At 40.2% G+C, this 21,628-nt stretch overlaps 1 protein-coding gene across 1 annotated transcript; it reads right to left on the bottom strand.

Annotated features, from left to right (window-relative positions):
* Nucleotides 1–1,171: 1,171 nt before the first annotated feature.
* Nucleotides 1,172–2,155, bottom strand: LOC131919408 (mas-related G-protein coupled receptor member X1-like). Its single transcript, XM_059273642.1, has one exon. It carries the CDS (start codon nucleotides 2,153–2,155, stop codon nucleotides 1,172–1,174), a length of 984 nt encoding a protein of 327 aa, XP_059129625.1.
* Between the last annotated feature and the right edge of the window lie 19,473 nt (nucleotides 2,156–21,628).

The following is a 21,628-nucleotide window of genomic DNA, read 5'->3' on the forward strand; positions in this document are numbered from 1 at the left end:
AGTGGAATTATATTTCAATTAAAATACATTGAAAAAAGAAAAATAAATAGAATTAAAAATGGAAAAAAATAATGTGGCTCACAGAAGTGAATTAGGTAAATTGTGACGTTATCAGTTCAAATTCTAAACATTTTAGGGAGCCTTAAGCTAATATGCTGGTCATCATACCCACACACAACACACACACACACACACACACACACACACACACACACACACTCACACACTACTTTTTCTCCAGTCCCTATGATGCTCCTAAAGAACAGTAACCAAATTTCATCATTTTTATAATCAGCATTGCTGTATTGACATTATCAGTGCCCAGTATATACCACAGCATCTTATAGAAAGAGCATTACATTAACAGACTGCTGCCCAGTGGTGGGAGGAGATTGTGATCAAGATGTTTGTACTTATAGTGCACAAATAGACTCTTCTGGTTCTGCTTAGCTTATGATGCATGCCTTCAGTTCATGTCAATGGCATAGTCAAATCTTGACATCTTATTCTAAAAGAGACTCCAGACCACTGCTTGATCTTTCCAATCCAACTTCTAGGTTCTACATTTTTTTTTTTTTTTTTTTAGTTTTTCCAGCATTCAATGGATTGATCATATTTCTGTATTATGATTGAGAAGTAAATGTCTGTTTACCATTCTCAAGGACAAAGACCTTGATTTTTAACCCAAAACACAAGAAAAAAGCTGCCAAAATACTTCTCAGAAATCTGACTTCCTACATTGTTCTTAGACAGAGCATGTCTTGAGGAAGCCATTCTCCTTAGATTGGAGATGTCAGTGATCCTTAGATGTGTTTTTTTTCAGGACTGAGTTTACTATCTCCAGTGCTGGGAGAATCATGGAGAATAAACTTCTCTGGGAAATGGCCCATGGGAAAAACATTTTATACCTTTATGTTCTCAGTTTCAGATTTATGGTTTAAATAAGAACTTTCCCATTATAAAACTGCAAGAAAAAAAAAAACTTTCAATGAGAAACACACAGAGGATACTTGAGAAATTCATTGACAGTGCAAAGAAAGTTGGAGAAATTATTTCTGACTACTTTAAGAATTATAAGAAATTTAGATTTAAAAAATATAGATTTAAAAAACCATTTGAAAGCACTTCAATCACTGGGACATTTCTGTTTGACTAAAGGAAGGACTGATGTTCACCATTCTCTGCTTTCTGACATCTCAATGGTTTTCTGAAGATGGCTTTTTGTGCATTCATCCTCCTCAGGCGTGTCCTCCAGAGCCCTCTGAAGAACCATCCTGAGGGACCGATGACGCCTATGCTGCCTAAAGGAGCCTACAAAGAAGTAAATGATGGGGTTGGCACAGCTGTTCACACAGGACAGGACAGTAGTTATTCTGTAAAGATGACAAAAGGGATAATGCAAATGAACGTCAAGCCAGAATAGCAGGAACAGGTAAAGCCCAAGAGGCAGGCCACAGATGAGGAAGACTATCACTGTGAGTGAGATGGTAACATACAGCCTGGTCAGTGGATTCCTCCTGGAACCACAGAGGATCCTGACTAGTAGGGTCACACTGGACCCAAAGAGAAGCATAAATAAAAAGATCAGAAATGCGGTTACAATAAAGTCAACATTTTTCCACAAATGATGATGAATATCACTCAGTAATCCTGAGAAGTACCACTCAAGGATGCTCATCAGAAAGGACAGGACCCAGATTAGGGCACATATGATAGTTGACATGTTTTTTGGGCGGTGGCAGTGGTACCAGAATGGCCACAATACAGACAGGCAGCGCTCTGTGCTAATAGCACTGAGTATGCTCAGGCCTGAGATATAGGGAGTGATTGCTGCACTGCCTAAGATTTCTTTGCCTAATTTATGGACATAGATGTCATAGAAATCGATGACCCGTAGCAGAGAGTCAATAAAGTGGCAGCAGAGGAAGAAGGAGTCTGCCAAAGCCAGGTTTAGGATATAGACTGAGATGGCTTTCCTGCGCATGTGGAATCCCAGGAGCCAGAGCACAATGGCGTTTCCTGCCAATCCAACCAGGGCAATGATGAGGGCCAGGAAGTGCAGGGTCAGGATTGGACTGCAATTTGGATTCTTGGGCTGGTCAGTTTCATTCGTTGGTGTAGATTCTGTGTTGTGGGATGAGATGGTTGGATCCATGCTCACAAGTCTTCCAGTAGTGTCCCTGAAAACATAAATCATGTTTGAGCATCTTAATATGGTCCTTTCTCCTCAGGACCATAATGTTATGTAGATACTGTTGTTAGCACTTCTAAATAAATTCATTTATAAAAAAAGGAGAATAACATGACTGCATGTATTAAGTCACCAAGAAAGAGCTGGAGAGTTCTGGACTGTGGATTCAAACCCAGAATTTGTTGATTATAGTCTGAGTCATTCTTCCTATGTATAACTCAGGACCTCTAAATCATGTGGAAATAATCCATGCTTTTCTATGTCATATCCATATATTCTATGAGACAAACTTCTCTTTTCAGGGCCTACATGGACCAAGCACTACTCCTTTCTGGACCATAATTTTTTTCTCATGTGAAAGGATTGAGGAAAACACAGAGGTGATCATAACAGCCCCATGATCAAGATGGTTCCATCATCCATGGAGAATTACTACCTTGTTTTAGGGCCACAAGGGTACTGTGGACCTTTTCTAGGACATTTGTTAGGATGGCTGTGTCTGGTGATCTAGATAGGACCCAGAGGGAGTAGTTTAAAGACGAGAATGCTTTCTATATTTTCCAGGGCTTAGCTTTTTGTATATTTTGTATATCACAGTGTGTTCTTTTATTTTTTAAAGCATATAAATTTAAAAATCACACTGAAAAATTGTGTGTGTGTGTGTGTGTCTGTGCGCGTGCATGCACACGCACACGCATGCATTTTTGTAGAGATCACAGTTGAAGGATTTGGTTCTCTCCTCTAATTTTGTTTTTCCTGGGGATTGAATTTAGGCCATTAGGTTTGGCAGCAAGTACTTCTGCCCACTAAGCCATCTCATTGGCTTACATTGTGGCATTGATATTTCCTCAATGAGTGAAAGAACAAACAAATGAGATTCTCTCTAGTAGTAGGTAATCTGGTCTAAGTAATAAAGTGTAAATTAAAATAAATGAAAAGAATTACACCACACACATGCACGCACACACAAACACACACACACATAATTTAGTTATAAAGAAAAATCTCATTCATTGTAATTACTTTTGTAGATAGTTCTGTATATTTTGGAATGATGTCTGTGCCCAAATAATTGAATGTCTTTGTTATGAGAATTCAGGATAACTTTGACTAGCATCTAGAAATATTTTGTTGCACAATATGAATTCAGGATTTGGGCTGGAGCTGCATTTGTTCATCATCAGTACAGACAATGAAGTAATAAGTTAGAGTAAGGTCTATGTAATATTATAAGGGGATATAAAAATAATGATGGAGGAGTATTAAGAGTATGTTGTGGAGTGCATGATATAATCTAATTCCTGTCTCTCTAAAGATGTCTTTAGTAGAGTTCATTTGTCAAAGAAAGTTTTTATATAAAATAGTTTTTTGATTGAGAGGCACAGAGAGGCACACACAGACATTAAATAGAGAAAAGAACAGCTCACATCTGGGGGACTAATACCAGGTCCCAAGAGGAGAGAAACCGAGGGACAAAGTCACAAATACAAAACCTACTGCTTGTGGCATGTGGTGAGGTTAAACATCATGACAGGAGCACATTGTGTAGCAATGAGGGTCATCTAGTGGAGGGCGGGAGATGGAGATGGGGTGCCTGTGTTAGCTTCTCCTGTCTTCCTGTTTTGTTAGATTTGGGCACTCAGCTTCTCGGATGAGACTACCCACATTCCTTCTTGGACTCCCTGCTTGTCTCAGACACATTAAGAAGTGTGATTTAGTAATTTTGTAGAATTTTCTTAATCCATATCAACTTGGCACCCAAATACACCTCCTAAAATCATTCAGAATTTCCAAATAAAAACAATAGCATGGTCATAATTCTGCTTAACACAGATGTCCTGTATACAGCTGAGATGCCGTAATCCACTCCTTTAATCTCAGCAGTTTTACCTTGCTCAGCAGCCAGCATCCACAAATATCTTTTGAGACTCAGACTAATTTCTTAACTGTCATTCCCTATAAAAACAGTATAAAAAGTCAAATGTAGAAACTCCCAACATACCATTGCATAGAGTAAACATTCTCATTCTAAAACAGAGGACCAGGAGAATGTCAAGAAAGTATGGGCCCAAGGAAACCCACTGGTGTACACATTAAATCTTGCATCTTTGTATCCATCAACAAGATCACATGGCACTGTGATGTGACCACAAAGGGCTTGGGAGGCCCTGCCCTTGTGGATTTTCTAATTGCAGCCCATGTAGCCTTTCTGATGAGCTGTCTGTGTTCTCTACCTGCAGCAGTTTCCAGCCAGATGTTCCATGTTTCTGGCATCTCCAGTTTCCTTGGATTTTTATCTTGCCTTCAGCTTCATTCTTACAGCAATTTAATCAATAGATTCAATATGTGCACATCAAAATACCACCAGATCTTTCTGTGGCAGTTTGAAATGCTTATTATATAATTTATCAGCAAATGCAAAAGATCTAGACAGTTAAAATCATTTCAAAAGTAAAAAACCAAGTTGAGGACACAAACTACTGGATGTAGACTTCCTGCTAAACTCTGGTCATCATAGCAGTAGATGTGGGTGTAACTAGACCAGAGACTAATATAAATGTTTTGATGAAGTGAAAGATAGTATTTTAGTACTTGTAGCTAGATGGTTTCTGTCACAAATACTTAACTTTGCTGTTGTGTGACAGTAGCCACAGACAATGCATAAATAAATGTTTCTTTCTCTTTCTTCTTGTTCCCTCTTATATTTGTTTTTCCCCCTCTCTTCACTCATTATCTACTTACTTACCTACACACACTCACACACACACACACACACACACACACGTCATATATGTCTATATATGCTATTATATACAATTTTCATGAGCTGATATTTCAAACTAACCTTGGTAGACAAAAGATCACGATATTAGCTTGATTCAGACATTTATATAGTTTCTTAAGAAAAGCCTTTCTTGATCTTTCTCCACCTAAGACATGTTGTTTAAGATCTGGAGAGTCAGCTTTGAAGACAGCCACTGTTTTCACTGATGCTCTTCCTGGACAGAGGATTCAAAAGGAAGCGGAAGATGGCTTGATGCTGATAATAGTAGACAGGATATAAGCAATGCTAAGGTAACTTCAAATCATAAAGTTCATCTGAATATAAAAAGCCAGAAACCATGTTAGATGGCAGGATGCAGAGGAGGAACATCAACACTGTGAGCTCAGGAGTCATATGCAGCTTGTTCAGTAGTAGCATCCGTTGGGAATCCTGTCCAGTAAGGCAGGATTGACTCAGAGAACACAACAAACAAAAATACAGTAGTGATGAAATGCATTGCGCAACTCCAGTCACAGTCAAAATCTCTAAACAAAAAGCCACAGTGGTGCTTTTGCAGGTTGCTCAGCAGCAGAGACATTAGCCAGAGCAGGGCCCACAGGATACCTAATGCATGTCTTGTGTCAGTAGTGGCAACACAGATAGGTCATGCATAGTGCTAACAGTGCTGAGTGTGTTCAGGCCTACTATAGCCTACCAAGTAGGAACAGCTGGTCACAATGAACAAGTCACTGGGGACCAGGAGAGTGGCAGGATAAAATATGTAGGTGAGTTAAACCAGGGAACCTACAACGAAGCAGCACAGGGAGAGGAAGATGGTCCTTCTGGGTTGCAGATATTGATAAAGAATGTGTTCTTGTGCATTCTGAAGCTCAGGATTTAGAATACTATGGTGTTTCCTGCCAACTGAAATAGGGCAATGATGAAGGCTTGTAAGCTTCTTAGCAGAGGAGCCTTATAGAAATACGAACATCTTAGTTAAGGTTTCTATTGCTGTGATGAAACACCATGACCAAAAGCAACTTGGAGAGGAAGGGTTTGTTTCAGCTTACAACGCACAGGTTCCACTCCATCACTGAGGGGAGTCAGGGCAGGAATTCAAAGGATCCTGGAGGCAGAAACTGAAGCAGAAGCCATGGAGTGGTGCTGCTTACTGGCTTGCTCCTTATGACTTGCTCAGCCTACTTTTTTGTAGCACCCAGGACCACTGGCCCAGGGGTGGCACTGCTCACAATGGGCTGGGCCCTCTCCCATCAATCATTAATCAAGAAAATGTCCTACAGTCTTGCCCACTGGCCAATCTGGTGGGATCATTTTTCTGAACTTAGGTTCCCTTTTCCCAAATGACTCTAGCTTGTGTTAGGTTAACGTAAAATAAGACAGCACAATAGAGAAATGTTCTTAGTTCCAGTCATTGCTGTAATTTGGGTTTCCCCCACTGAGTTTACTGGAAACTCCAGTAGTGCCCCTGGGAACCCAACTAAGACACTAACACCTACAAAGCATGATCTCTCATTCTTAGGACCATCATGTGGTATTGGAATTACTGTCTTTGTGTCACAGGGGAAGAAACAGGTACAAAATTATTTTTAAAAGATGGGATGCCTACAGTTGGCACTAAATACCACATTTTCTTTCCTTTACTGACAGAGGAATATTGTCTAGGCTAGACATTCATATAGACTCCAACAGTCCCTGCCAGATACCACACCATGTCTCCAGAATTTCTTAACATAAGAAAAATTAGTCCTGGATAGAATTTGAGAAAACAGGACTGTGGACACAGGCATTGCCTTGTCCTGGGCTAGAAAATGTCTCTTAGCTACGGAAATTAAAAATGACAAAGGCCACCTCTGGCCACAGTCATGACTACTGATGTAGGAGATGCTTTGGGGATGTAAGGGAGTCTGACTTTTAGGACAGATAGTGAGGATGGCTGGCTGTCATGTAGCCCTTTGAAGACAGGAACATGTCTATTTCTGAGGGTCTAGCTGTGTGTGTGTGGTGTTCTGTGTTCTTGATATTTGTCCATCAAATGAGTGAGTGGAAGAGGAACATGACAGTAGTGGACTATTTGGGTTAAATGCAAAAGTAAAAATGAAACACAATTATAGGTACTAGGACATTTAAGTAAAGCAAAGTGAATAATAGTTTATTCTTTATGACTCTCATGGACAGCTCTGTGTGTTTAGAAGAATTTCCCGAGTATTACACGGATGGACCCCTCTCCTATGGTCAGTTTTGGACTCACTTCCTGCTCCCTTGGTAACCCCAGAAAGGGAAGCATCACATTTGCCTCCCTAGGACTTAAAAAACCACAGAAAAGGTGGAGATATCAGGGTTTTGTTGAGGGCCATTAAAAGAGAGGTCCTTTCTCTTGGTCAAAAGAATGGATTCTGAGTTCTTCCTCTAATCCTGTGTAGAGACACGACTCTGATCTGCTTAACTAATTAAAACATTACATACTTTTATTGCTTCCCTTTAGAGTTGAGCACGCTGTGCTTGCCAGTCAGCTGGCTAGGAGATTGCTAAGGCGGTGTAAGGAGTGGCAGTTCACTTATCCCTCACAGGAGCACCATCCTTACTGCGGCCGTCTCTGAGCCTCCCTCACACGGTACAGTTGAGCTTGTCTGCTTCTCCGAGTGTACTCTAACACAGAAAAGCATTACCTCCCCACCCCATGGGACAAAAGCCCAAGCATGCTTTTCCTGACCACTCTGGACTTTCTCACTCATCTCTAAAACCTCCATCCCCTTCTTCCATGGAGTTTCTTTCCAACTTCCGTTGCTGGACACGCTAGCTTTCTTGGAACCTAACTCAAAAGGCATGCTTTTCTCTCTTCCTCTTCTCCATCTTCCTCCTGTGGCAGCTGCCCAGATTCACAGCTTGCCTACTTTGTTGTTTTGCTCTGAAATTCTAATAACACTGAATCTGTTTTTATAATCTTTTCTGGGGGAGGGGTTGTTTTAAAATTCTTTTATTACTGAGGGAACCCTGACTTCTCCCACAACACAAGGACTCATTATGACTTGGCTGAGCATGGAGATCTATTTTTGCACACGGATTGTGTGTGTCTGGGTGGGCTGGGGTGGGAAAGAGGGACAATGTAGGCTGAATTGCCCAGCAAGATAAAGAACAACGGAAGGAGGGTGAAGTCTGAGTGCTAGGAAAAGACTTAGTAGGATTAAAACCAAACAACAAAAGGAAGAATTATTTGGTGAAGTGAGCCACAGGAATGCATTCCATTCCTTCTCCCAGGAAGTCCTTAGTGTTGTTTCCTTTGCATTTGATTGCTAGGAGCCTTTGAAGAGAAGCAGAAGAGAATAATGACTTAGAATAGAAAGAGACCCCCCCCACCACGCCCCAGCTGTAGAACTAACAATTGATCTGAAATCAGCAGGTACTTTCTCTTTGGGGTCTTTCAACAGTTGGAGAGGTAGGGATTAACATTTTTCTCAACTTTTAGAAGATGGCTTTGGAGCAGAGAGGGTGACTGATTTGCTCTTAGCACTGTGGGTGGAGTCCAGCGATGTAGCCTCCCTCCTTGTTCTCTCTTCTGCACAGGCCTACAATCCTAGCTTCCCAGAGCTATTTATTATACAGAGAGGAAATAAAATCCTGTGGTTAATTTTCACGTTAAACCCACGTTTGACATAAAAGTTGTGGGTTAAATAAAATACAGCAGAAACAAACTCCAGAGGCGAGGAATGGAAGCCTGTGAAGTAGAACAGAGATATGGGTAGAAGCCAATTAAGGACAAATGTCTCACTCCAGCATCTCTCTCCTGCCTCACCAAGTAGATGGGACTCCTGTTAGAGGACACACCTAGAAAGGAGCTTTCCAAGTGGACAGAAGATACACCCTCTTCCTATAGGATGCAGAGAGGCACCAGGAAGTGAATGTAGCTTTTTTAGATAATCATTCAAAGCCTTAGCTGGCTGGAGGGTGTGGGGAGGAAATTAGCATCTTTGTTGTCTGGACAGAGTACCCTTCTTTAGTTTGAACACCTGGCTTATGAGTCTCCGGGAGACATCACCAGGAAGCTAGAGGGAGGGAAGGGAGAGAGTTGAATTTTTGGCTCCTAGCTCTGGGCTTGTGAGGCTGTGAGTTGGCAACGGCAGTGACTTTCTGCTTGCATTGCCATCCTTTTGTACAACTATAGCTAGGTCTAATTTTCTCTCTGGGAACTGCTTCTTCCCTGGCTGCGTAAAGGGGTGGACACAGTGCCTTACTAGACCTGCCTTAAGGTGATTGATTATGCATTGTCAGTGTCCCTTAATCCTGTCAACCCAAGGAATATTCCTCAAACATTTCAATTTGGGCTAATATTTTTCTTCTGGTACCTTCTCAGGTTTCAGATATACAAAGGAGAAAAACTTGAAAAGCAAATAAAACAGTGAAATCCGGTTTATAGCAGTCAGTCTGAGAAGCAAGGTCTGAATGTCATCTTGACCCATTCTTCCCTTTTAATTATTTATTTTTGAGACAGAGTCTCTCCATGTAGCCCAGGCTGGGCTGCAACTTACTGTGTAGCCCAGTCTGACTTCATGAGAGTGTACTACTCCTTCATTCTCCCACACACTGAGATTAAGGGAGTGTGCAACCTCATCAGCTTTCACCTTGAAATGAATGTAAGATGCATCATTCTCCGTACAGCAACATGTCTGAGCAACCAGAATAAAAGAAATGTCAATGGCCTTGGTAATCTTATTGAGAGCCCCCTATTCAAGGTTGCCAACTCTGTTTTCAGAAGGAAGCCTCATGTCTCTTTCCTTTCCCTGCAGAAAGTACCATGGTCCCTGCATGCAGCTTCTTAGTGTAGACGCAGAAGGATATGAATATATCCTTGACAAACAAAATTCTTAACAAACCCTGGAAACAAAGGTATCTTGACACAAATCCTTACCTTTCTTCCAATCTTCTGTCAGGAGTCGGAGAGCTATATTTCCTGAATACAGAGAGTCTTCTGGGGTCGAGGATGTGGAATATCCTTTATGCCTGCTAAGAAATGCTTGTAGGAGCTTTAGTAAGACCTAGTGACCAAGTGAGACTTACTTAGATGCTGGGCAGCCCATGTGATTTCTTGTACAAGGGCTGTGGGTTAATAAGAGGCCAAATCAATGTGAGACACAATTCCTCACAGAGATATTTCTGGATGACTTCCCAGTTTCCACTCATATATGAGCCTCTCCCATCCCACCTTATGTGGTATCCCCCCATCTCCGTTAGTAAGTGCCATTCTGAAGCTTTAATTGCCAAGTGTGAGCCTAGGCAGTAACAATTTAGGTAAATTGAGCTGCTTGAGAGATTTATAACTAAAGTATATCATAGTGTCTCTAAAGAATCCCCATTGCTCAACTCTCTTTTTTGTTCTTCCCTGTGTTCGTCATCTAATAATAATCGACTGGTAGGTGTTCTTTTATTGTAACTGACAAACAAGTACAAGCAAAGTGAATTTATCCTTTAATCCCATTCTCCAGATGACACACTTGCTGTCTTTTCTACTTCCATTGTGTTTATTATCTCTGAATAGTAAAGTTATATTTCTGTTTTTAGTTATTTGTGTTGAAAGGTGAACCAACTGAATTCCCTTATTAAATGAGTCTAACTTACCTAGTGTATACTCATTCTTCACTCCAATAAATGCAATTTATTATTCTCTACTTTTGTTCAGCGTAGATAGTAACATTTACAAGGGTTGTCTCCCGTGGTCTGTTTTCTTATGCCACACTTTATAGGCAGATTCAACTATTTGTCATTTAAAAATGTCTTTTAAAATTGTTTTAAGTACTTAGAAAATTATTCAATGGATTTCTTCTACATAATGCAAAACACAAATCTGTGTTCTTTTCAGACTTGCATGTAGAAGCCTTAATCTCCAGTACCTCTGAATGGGATGGTATTTTAAGATGGGGCCATAAAGAAATGATTTAATTAAGATACATTCACCAGTGTGCATCCCAACTCAATACGCCTGGTGGTTAGTATGAAGACACACAGTATTGAAACAGGAAGAGTCACCATGTCACCTCAGGAGTCACTAAGAAACCTCAGGAAAACTATCATTGCCAACTCCTTTCTCTGAGATATCTAGTGCTCAGAAAATTGAGAAAATAAAATCCTGTTCTTTAGGTACCCAGTCAAGGAGACTGTTTTTGCACCCCAACTAGACCTATAGTGTGGCAGGCAGTTTTTTTTTCTTTTTGCAGGCCTTTGGAGTTACAGTGTGAAAAAAAACCTAGATGATGGTTTATGTGTTTATACACTTATTTATTTGCTTAATTTTAATGATTCTTCTAAAATATTAAATGTTTTTAATTAAAATAGAATTATATCACTTCCCTCTCTCATTCTACCTCCAGCCCCTCCCAGAAATCCTCCCTTAAACCCCATTTGTACTTCCTCACTTTCAATTTTACAGTCTTTTATCTTTATTACTCTTATGTGTAAGTGTGTGTATCTATGCACAAATTTACATAAATACAACCTGCTGAGTCTGTTTTTATTGTTGGTGTATGTATGATATCAGGACCGACCACCTTTCATTGCAAAGCCAATAATGGGGTTATCCCTGAGAGAAGCTAATTCTCCTCCCAGTAAGCAGTAGTTACCTGTAGGTCTTTTTAGGGGCGGGACCTCATGAAATTTCCCCTTCCACATTAGCATGTTCATTGATATGGCCATTGTCCCCATCTTGTTTATGTAGCCATTTCTAGGAGAGACGCCCCACAGCGGATTTTTTGGGATTTTGGCTCTTACAATCTTTATGCCCCTCTTCCATTATGTTTCCTGAGCCATAGACACAGGAGCTATGATGTAGATGTATCCATTGGTGCTGGGCTCCCCCATGATCTGTTGATCTCTGCATTGTGTCCAGTTGTGGGTTTTTGCGACAGTGTCCCTTTGCTGTAAAGGCAGGCTTCTTTATTTTTTTTTATTACATCTTTTTTTCATTTTACATACCAACCACTGTTCTCCCCCCCCCTTCTGCTCCTCCCCCGTCCTCCCAATCCCACCTCCATCCACTCCTCATAGGGGTTAGCCTATGTTGAATACCTCACTTGGGTATTCAACACAGGCTAGCTAGCATACCAAGTTGGGGCAGGACCAAGCCTCTCCTCTGAGTAAGGCACTGCACCATAGGGAATGGGCTTTAAAAAGCCAGTTCATGTATCTGGGATAAGTCCTGGTCCTATTGCCAGGGGACCCACAAACAGATCAAGCCATACAAATGTTACCCTCATTCAGAGGGCCTAGTGTAGTCCCATGCAGGCTCTCCAGCTGTCAGTCCAGAGTCCATGGGCTCCACTAGCTTGAGTCAGCTGTCTCTGTGGTTTTTCCCATCATGATCTTGACTCCCCTTGCTCCTATAAGACCTCCTCCCTCTCTTCAACTGAACTCTAGGAGCTTGGCTAAGTGCTTGGCTGTTGGTCTCTGCATCTGCTTCCATCAGTCACTAGATGTAGGTTCTATGATGACTATTAGGGTAGTTACTAATCTGAGTACAGGGGAAGGTTAGTTCAAGCACCCTCTTCACCATTGCTATGAGTCTTAGCTGGGGTCATTCTTGTGGGTTCCTGGGGATTTCCCTATCACCAGATTTCTCCCTAACCCCATAATGGCTCACTCTGTCAAGATATCTCTTTCATTGCTCTCCCTCTCTGTCCCTCCCCCAATTCGGCCATCTTGAACCCTCATGTTCCCACCTCCCATCCCCTCCCCTTTACTCTTCCCTTCCAGTTTACCCAGGATGTCTTACTCCTTTCCCCTTCCTGGGGCAACCTCTTAGAGTCCTCCTCTTTACCTAGCTTCTCTGGGTTTGTGGATCGTAACCTGTCTATCCTTTGATTTGCATCTAATATTCACTTACGAGTGAGTACATACTGTGTTTGTCTTTCTTCATTGATGAGGGGTTGTAGCTACATTTATCTGTGGGTATAAGAATGAATAGAATTTAGAATGTAGTAAATAATTATGCTGGTCTAGCAAAGTGTCAGAGTAGATTCTTTTTTAAAAAAATATATACACAGTTTGTTTTAAGTAAGCTATAGAAATGATAAATAAGGGTAATCTGATCACAAAGTTCACTAGAAGCAACTCTAAAAGGTGGAGTTTTGTGAAGTGAATACGAGAATTTGGTCACAAATGAGAATGGGTTTGGAAAAGCCATTTTTGATTGCGTTAGCAATTTATGAGATTTAAGACTCTTCTCTAATTATAAATGTTCCAGTTTCTTTAAAGATACACCATACAAGTTCAAGATCACTTTGAAAACAAGGAGAAAATGCCAATAAATACTTATAATGATATATTGTAAAAATAATTAAACTCTTTATGTTAAATCACCATAAAGTGCTTAGAGTATTATCAGTTTATCAAATAAGAATGAAATCCATGTACACACTAATGATATTTAATAGTGATATAATCAACTTAAATTACAATAAGAAACATAAATTTATGCTATGGAAAGCATAAAAAAGAGTTCTAATAAATTTAGGGACCCATTGAAAGAAGAAACCACACAAAATAAAGGAATATGGAAAAGCATACAAGTAAAGTTCTGGTATAAGTTACCAAGAAGTCACAAAACACACATCTAAGCATTTCAACAAAAATAAACCCATGAGACAGAGGGATAGTTCATGAGGCAAAAAAGTAATACCATTAGAAGTGTCTGAAATGAAAGACAAAGTAACAAAAATAAAATGAAGCAAACAATGGGTGCCTATAGCTTGGTGCTTTAAAACTCAGCAGCAGGCATGTTCTAGAATGCAAGATCAAGAGGATACTGCACTGGAAAGGAGACCCTGAGAGAAAACAGTTGCTTCTGCAGTTACAAGGTGGGATGCTGCCAGAACAAGAAACATCTCAAAGTCATTTTTAGCATGTATCTTTCTATTTCATTTTCCCTATAGCCATCTCAGCTTTACTTTCAAAATCCAGTGATGTATCGTGATCCTCCAATGGAGAGGCGGCTTTGCCGGCAAGGAACATCACCACCATGTGTCCAGTCCTACGATTGGATTCATTATTCTGACCCACAACTGGAAAAGAGCAAACAGGCTCTGAATGTGACTGCTCTATGAGCAGCATCCCTTCTCCAAAGTGCATTTTGTTCTTGTCCTCTTTCAATTAAAAAAAAAAATCAATTCTTTTCATAGACTGCCACCCTTGTTGCTACCATAGGTAGCTAGATGATTCCTCTTATCCAATTGTACAATCTTCTTCCTCTTTCTCCTCTTCCTCTTCTTCCTCTTCTGCTCCTTCTCCTCCTCCTTCTTCTTTTCTTCCTCCTCCAAAGAGGTTTTTTTTAAAAAATTTTTTCAAGGATCAGCAAAATCCTACACTATAAAATAGAAACAGTTGCAGTGTGTTGGGGAGCCAGCTTCTTGTGGGCTAGCTATGTATTACGGGTAGCAATTTGCAGATACTTCTCCTTGGACCTCAGAACTGGCTCTGTAATGAACAAGGCTCAGAAAAGTCATAAGCAAAGTAAGTATGGTTTCAGGCACACTCTGCGGGGCAGCATGGGGCAGAAAAGAGTTCACTTGTTGCAATGACAACAAGGCTCTTTCTCAGGAGACTGCCTTTACAGGAATGCCATAAAATCACCAAGCTGAAAGCCATACTATAAGTGCAGAGGACTTAGTCAGACCTGTGCAGGCCCTGTGCATGCTGCCTCAATCTCTGTGAGTTCATATGAGCTTTGCTCATGTTGACTTAGAGGGCCTTGTTTTCTTGGTGTCCTCCATCCCCTCTGGTTTTTACATTTTTCTGCCTCCTTTTCCACAGGGTTCCCTGAGCTTTGAAGGGAGGACATAGATTCTTTTCTAAGGTTCATGACCTCATTAGCCCCAGGAAGATGACTGGGTGCCCAGTGCCAGTCCTGATTTCCTTCCTGTTGACTGGGCCTTAAGTCCAGTTAGACAGCTGGTAGTTGCCACTAACATGTGAGTGCCAATTCTTGCACATTTATTCCTTTCTTGCCATGCTAGCAATTGTCATGGTCACAGGTATTATAGATGGGTAGGACTGTCTAATCCATCCCTGACAGTTTTCATAGAATTTTTTGAAACCGCCGGGTGTGGTGATACACGTCTTTAATCCCAGCAGATTAAAAGAGGCAGAGGCAGGCAGATCTCTGTGAGTTTGAGGCCAGCCTAGTCAACAGAGTGACTTCCAGGACAGGCTCCAAAGCTATACAGAGAAACCCTGTCTTGAAAAAGAACAACAACAACAACAACAACAACAAAAACCAAAACCAAATCAAACCAAACCAAACCAAAAAAAGATTTTTCTGAAACCATGAAAGCTAGACTGTAGAACAGAGGCTTTTAGGTCAGATGTAGCTTTAATCATAGATGATATCTCTCTCTCTCTCTCTCTCTCTCTCTCTCTCTCTCTCTCTCTCTCTCTCTCCTTTCTTTCTGAGCTCATTCTTGAAGGGGTAGGATGAGTTCTCTGAAAAATTAAATAGACTTAAAGAAGTCTGAATTGCTCTCCATCTCCTATATGGGTACAAAAGAATGGTGCTCTAGGGCCCCAAGTGATAGAGTTGTAGGAAATGTATTATCAGTTAAACTATAGGCTTAGGAATGTGAAGTTACTTCTGATCCAGATAAGAGGGTTGCAGAGTAAGGGTAGTCTGTCTCTTCCATGAAATTATATAGTTATTCTGAGAACATCTCTTTAATTTTCTCAAACAATTAAGCATACATTAACAATATAGTAAAAAAACATGCATCTCTAACATTTATTTAGGAGAATGTTAAGTCAAATTAGTCTGGTACATAAAGACAAATAGCATTATGATCTCACATATGAAATATAATAAAGTTGAACTCAAAAAGTAGAAAATAGAGTGGGAAGTGGAGAGAGAAAAAAAATAGGTAGTTTCTGATCAAAGGGCATAAAGCTTCAGTGAGAAAGAAAGAGTGCATTTTTTCTACTGCATATTAAGTTTAGTGAAGTCAATAATAATATGTAATATGTTTAGCATCTAATCATAAAGATGATTGAGTGGTAGTTATGGTAATTAGCTTGATTTAATTATTCTCTATTGTCTACATACATCTCACAAATTCACATCAAACCATACAAATGTATATGAGTTATAAATCAAACTAATAATAATAAAAATTGAAAATATGTACACAAAAGATTATAGTAGCTTTGGAAATGAGGCAAATGTCATTCTACTTCTGAATAGCCAATAAAAAGTTCATCCATATAGTTGACAACTAATAAGTAATTGAAAATACTCAACAATAAACTATTGATATTTGGGGGCATCTTGAGACCAGTATACTGATTGAAAAGAGCCAAGTTCAAAAGGTTAGACTTTGTCTCAGTTAGTTTTCTTTCGCTGTGATAAAACATTGACTAAAAATAATTTGGTAAAGAAAATGAAAAGAAGTTGAGGCAAGAACTCAAGGCAGGAACCTGGAGGTTTGAATGAAGCAGAAGCTTTGGAGGAATACTATTTACTAACTTGATCATCATGGCTAGCTCAGCCTACTTTTTAATATCATCCAGGATTACCTGGCCACAGGTGACACTGTCCCCAGTAAGATAGATCCTCCTACATTAATTGATAATCAAGAAAATGTCCTATAGGCTTACCTACAGGCCAATCTTGTGGAGGCATTTTCTCAATTAAGTTTTCCGCTTCCCGGATATGTCTAGGTATGTTTTAAGTTGACAAAAAACCAACCAGTAGAATTGACTCCTTGTCAACTTGACACACAAACATACCACTGATTAAATCATAACCTTTTCTTTCTTGTTCATTCCCAAGATTTCATATTAATATCATAAGTAAACACAATATAACTTTAAAAGTCTCACAGTCTTTAAATTCAAAGTTCTCTTTAAAAACCCAATATCTCTTTAAGTCTAAAGTCTTTTAACTGTAAATTTCTGTAAAATAAAAAAATAAGTTAAATGCTATCTTCATCCATGAGGGAAGAACCAGGGCACAATCACAATAAAATCAAAGCAAAACTAAAGTTTCATAAAGCTCAGTGTCAGACATCTGGGACTCAATCTTTTGGGCTCCAAAGGGCTTGAGCAGCTCCACCTCTCTGGCTCTGCAAGACACAGCACACATAGCGTGTCTCATGGGCTCATGGTCCTGGTATTTCCACTGCATCTGAGGCTGCATCCTTGCCAATAGCCTCTCTTCAGGGACTCCAGATCTACCACACAGTGCCAAGCCTCAGCTGCTGTCCACAACACATTCATGCTTTTAAAATTAGTACCTCTCAGTAGCTCTTAACACATAAAAGTTTGGGTGCTAGTGTGAGATGACACCTTGGGACCCTCTGGACTACAGCTCTTGTGTGCCAACCCTGAGGAAATACTTCCAGAAGATTTCACCTTAGTAAAGTTGGACACTTCTTAATCACCACCAATTTCTGTGGTTGTGTGTTTTTGCTCTCTTTTGGGGGGCCCACCATCCAGCTCCCAAATAAATCACACACAGAGGCTTATTCTTAATTATGAATGCCCAGCCTTAGCTGGGCTTAGTTTCTAGCCAGTTTTCCTTAAATTAACCTGTCTATCTTTTGCCTCTGGGTTTTCCCCGATTCTCTTACTTCTGTAAATCTTACTTTTACTCTGTGGCTTGCTTTGTAGCTTGGTGACTAGCCTCTGGAGTCCTCCTCCTCCTCTGGCTGCTAGATCTATCTCTCCCCAGGTTTCTCCCTCTATATATTCTCTCAGCCTGCCAGCCTCATCTATCCTTTCTCCTGCCTTGCTATTGGCCAGTTCTTTATTAGACCAACAGGTATTTTACACAGGCACAGTAACACAGCTTCACAGAGTTAAACAAATGCAACATAAACAAAAGTAACACACCTTAAAATATTCTACTACAAATTTCTCAGCTACAGTATCACCAAAGCAATGGCTTTGCTACAGTGGTGCTGTCTCTTGTTAATCACTACAGACTCTTCATGCCCAGCTGCCTGGAACCGAGGTTAATACAAGACCCAAATAGCCCTTATAGTCTTCACTTCACACTGAATGTCACAGGCCAGGTTGCCATCATCTTTACTGTTCCCAGCATTATCTTCCAAGTTCCGATAATAGTTCATTAATCTCTAGCACTAAGCCATTTTTCCAGTTCGAAGTTCCAAACTCTTTCCACAATCTTCCCCAAAACAACATGGTCACACCTCTCATAGCAATATCCCATGAAACTAGTATGAATTTCTTTCATTCATACCAGTTTCAACTTGGGGAAGAAAAGGTTTATTTAAAATTACAGCTGTTGCCCATCATGAAATCACGAAGGGAGTTGGTAGGAACTCAAAGCAAGAACCTGGAGGCGGGAAGTGAAGCAGAGGCCATGGAGGAGTGCTGTTTACTGTCTTTCTCCTCAGGGCTTGCTCAGCTTGCTTTCTTATACCATCTAGGACCACCTGCCCATGAGTGACCCTTCTCCTACTGAGCTGGCTCCCCTGTATCAATCATTGATCAAGAAAATGTCCTACATACTTGCCTAGAGGCCAATCTTATAGAAGCACTTTCAAAATTAAGATTCCCTCTTCCCTAATATGTCTAGGTTGTGTCAGGCTGACAAAAAACAACCAGCAAGACCCTATTTAACTCTACTTAATATTTTTTATAAAATGAAAGATATGTGTAAGGGGTAAGCAGCAATCAGAGCGGCTAAGAGAGCTTTTTAGTGAAGGGACATTTCTATATCCTGAATGCAGTAGTAGTCATATAAATCTATACATGATAAAATAAATGTCAGGAACTATACAAAAATTGATGAAATTGAAATATGTTTGCATGACAGGAGTCTCAAATTCTAACATTTTATTGTCCTTAGTCTATCTAGACAGAGATACTTTCTATTGTAATGAAATTTCCAAAAAGAAAGAAACTCAAAGGAAAAAAATCAAATAAAACTTATTGATAATACCAAGAAGTGCAGAGATTCTTATTCTATTTTTAGAATAGAAATTTTATTAAGGAAGCCTAGGAAAATCAGGTTGAAAAAATTCACAAAATCCTGTCTTTGATATCTGCTACTGGAGAATAATGGTTAAAAGGGTTTTGTCTGTGGATATGGTTCAGATACAATGCTTGTTTGTCATGTGTGGGTTCCTATATTTGATTCCTAGCACTGAAAAAAGTTACAAAATGCATTGGAAGACATTGAGATATTTCTTATTTATTTCAGAGGTACAGGTTGACAAGATCAGATAACTGTCAATGGTGGCAGGGCAGTGATTACTCTAAAAGTCACATCTGACTAGCCAGGCAGGAGGCTTTTCATAGGTGCTCAATATTGTTTCCTGACAACTCCAGGGTCTCCTTATCGAGGCTACCTCCATGTTCATCCCCTTAGGAGGACCACTGAGACCCCCTGGAAAAGCAGCTTGAGGCCCTGCTCTAGTACTGAGTAAAGATGCCAACTACTGGAATGATGCGTCTCTTCCCAGAAGACAGGACAATTGTAATCAGATAAAATGACAGGAAAATGTCCCAAATTTAGATTCATAGGAAAAGATTGATGCTTAAGGCAGGTCAGAGAGGAGGGAAACCAGCACACTGTAAGCAGGATGGTCACAAGCAGCCCTATCAGCGGAGTCTTTAGAGTTCTGACCAGCAGGTCCAAGCTAGAGCTAGACAGTCAGAGAAACAGAGAGAGAGACAGACAGACAAATACACACACACACACACACACACACACACACACACACACACACCATACAGTATTGATATCAATGAGGTGCCTATCACCAGCCAACCATCTCTAAATTAGCATATAGGATGCCGCCATAATTTTTTTTGTAGGATATTCAACAGCAAGGAAAAGGCCCAGGATAAGGTACACATGAAAGGTAATATTTTTCTTGGTGGCAGCAATGGTACTAGATGGTCATAAGTTGATCAGGTAGTGCTTGATGCTAATGCTGAGCATGCTTGATTCTATGATGTCTGAAAAGGTTGAAATTGTGGTTAAGAAACTAGAAACAAGTGTGGAAGGGTTGGAGAATGTTGGTGTTTTCTAGCTGGGAACTTATAATGTGGTGGCACTGGAAGAAGCTAACTCAGGTAAGACTGAGAATTTAGAAATTCTAGAGCCATTCCTGAACATGCAGAAGGTCGAGGTCCAATATCCACCCATATTTGCTGCCGGATGAACTAGGGCAGTGATGGACACATGTAGACTTGGGAATCAGGGTCTCCAAATCACAAAGCCAGGAAGCTTGGTTTTAGTTCCACTCATTGATGTGTTTCTTCCTGTGAGCCAAGATAATCGAAGCCCTTTTGGGAATACTAGTAAGACTCAATATGCTATGTATGATTACTCATTCTCAGGACCACCCTGCTATGTCGAAATTACTGAACCTATGTTACAGGGGAGGGAAGCAGATGAATGCAGAGAACAGATAACTTATCAAGATCCAAAGAGTTCATAGACAGAGATTCAAATCAAAGTCATGTTGACCATAAGATAGTGCTTGCCATTGCAACATAGATTCACTGCTGATGTGAGACAGGCTTGTGCTACAGACCCAAGGATTGCTGTGCCCAGGGATAGACATTTTCTCTTGATTGCAGAAATTCAGGAAAATGAGAGATGATGTTGATACCTTGATGAGTACGCATATAAAGAAGAGAAGGAAGATCAAGCTCTAAGGGCTTGAGAGGCTTATGACAGATGTGAGGATGACTAAGCCTGATGGGCTACAAATGGTTCTCTGTGTCAGCTACTGAAGCCAGAAGCCAGGGTGTCTAGCTCTAAGTACTGCACACTATGATCTCACCATCCAGTAAATGAATGAACGCATGAACGAGGAGCCTGATGGTAATAGGATATTTGGATTAATTGGGAAAATAAAAAGAAAAATACAATTAAAGCCACAAGAACACATAGCTGGGATGAGATGAAGGAAAGTGCATTAAATATAATTCTTTTTGTGATCATTTCCTTCTGTCTTTGGAGCAATTACTTACACGTTTCTAAGTAACTGAGTTTGACCATTATGTGCTTTTAAAGTAAATGATTGGTGAGACTTTTTTGAATACTTTAGAAACATTTTAGTGTCCACTGTGTGTGGGTTTGGGTTTGTATTTGAGCTAATTTACCCAGAAATATTAGGAAGGAGGGGTCAGTGAAGAGAAGTCTGGGTGCCACTGAAAGGGTGCCATTTGAAGAAGAGAAATATCTATGGGAGACTGCTGAGTGAGATGTGCAATGTAAACATCCATTCTCTCCATCTCTCTGTTTCTGTCTTTCTCTCTCAGGACATCCTTAGGAGAATTAGTCTTCAGATGAATTTTGTGTATGTGTATGTGTGAGAGGAGCCTAAGGAGAACACAGGTAAAGTGCAGGGCTTGGAATGTAGAGAAATGCTTATTAAGATTTTTACTCAGAAAACATGACCAGCTCAGATTTAGGTCAAAACCAGAAAATGATCAAGTTTAGCAGCTATTTTCCCTTTCAGTCTCATTATGAGCTTATGATGTAAAAGCACTTTCACACCTTTATAGAGAATGGGATTATATCTCAGAAGATGAGTTATTAGCCCATGCCCTCACATGTTGTGAATTTGAACTCAGCATGGCAGCCTCAGGGCCTGTTGATGTTTTTCTATTTTAAAATTTTAATCAAAATATAATTACATCAT

Source organism: Peromyscus eremicus, chromosome 1 (assembly GCF_949786415.1).
Source record: "Peromyscus eremicus chromosome 1, PerEre_H2_v1, whole genome shotgun sequence".
Taxonomy (NCBI): domain Eukaryota; kingdom Metazoa; phylum Chordata; class Mammalia; order Rodentia; family Cricetidae; genus Peromyscus; species Peromyscus eremicus.

Coding starts and splice junctions, on each gene's coding strand:
- LOC131919408 (XM_059273642.1), bottom strand. CDS start 2,155: ATGGATCCAACCATCTCATCCCACAACACAGAATCTACACCAACGAAT.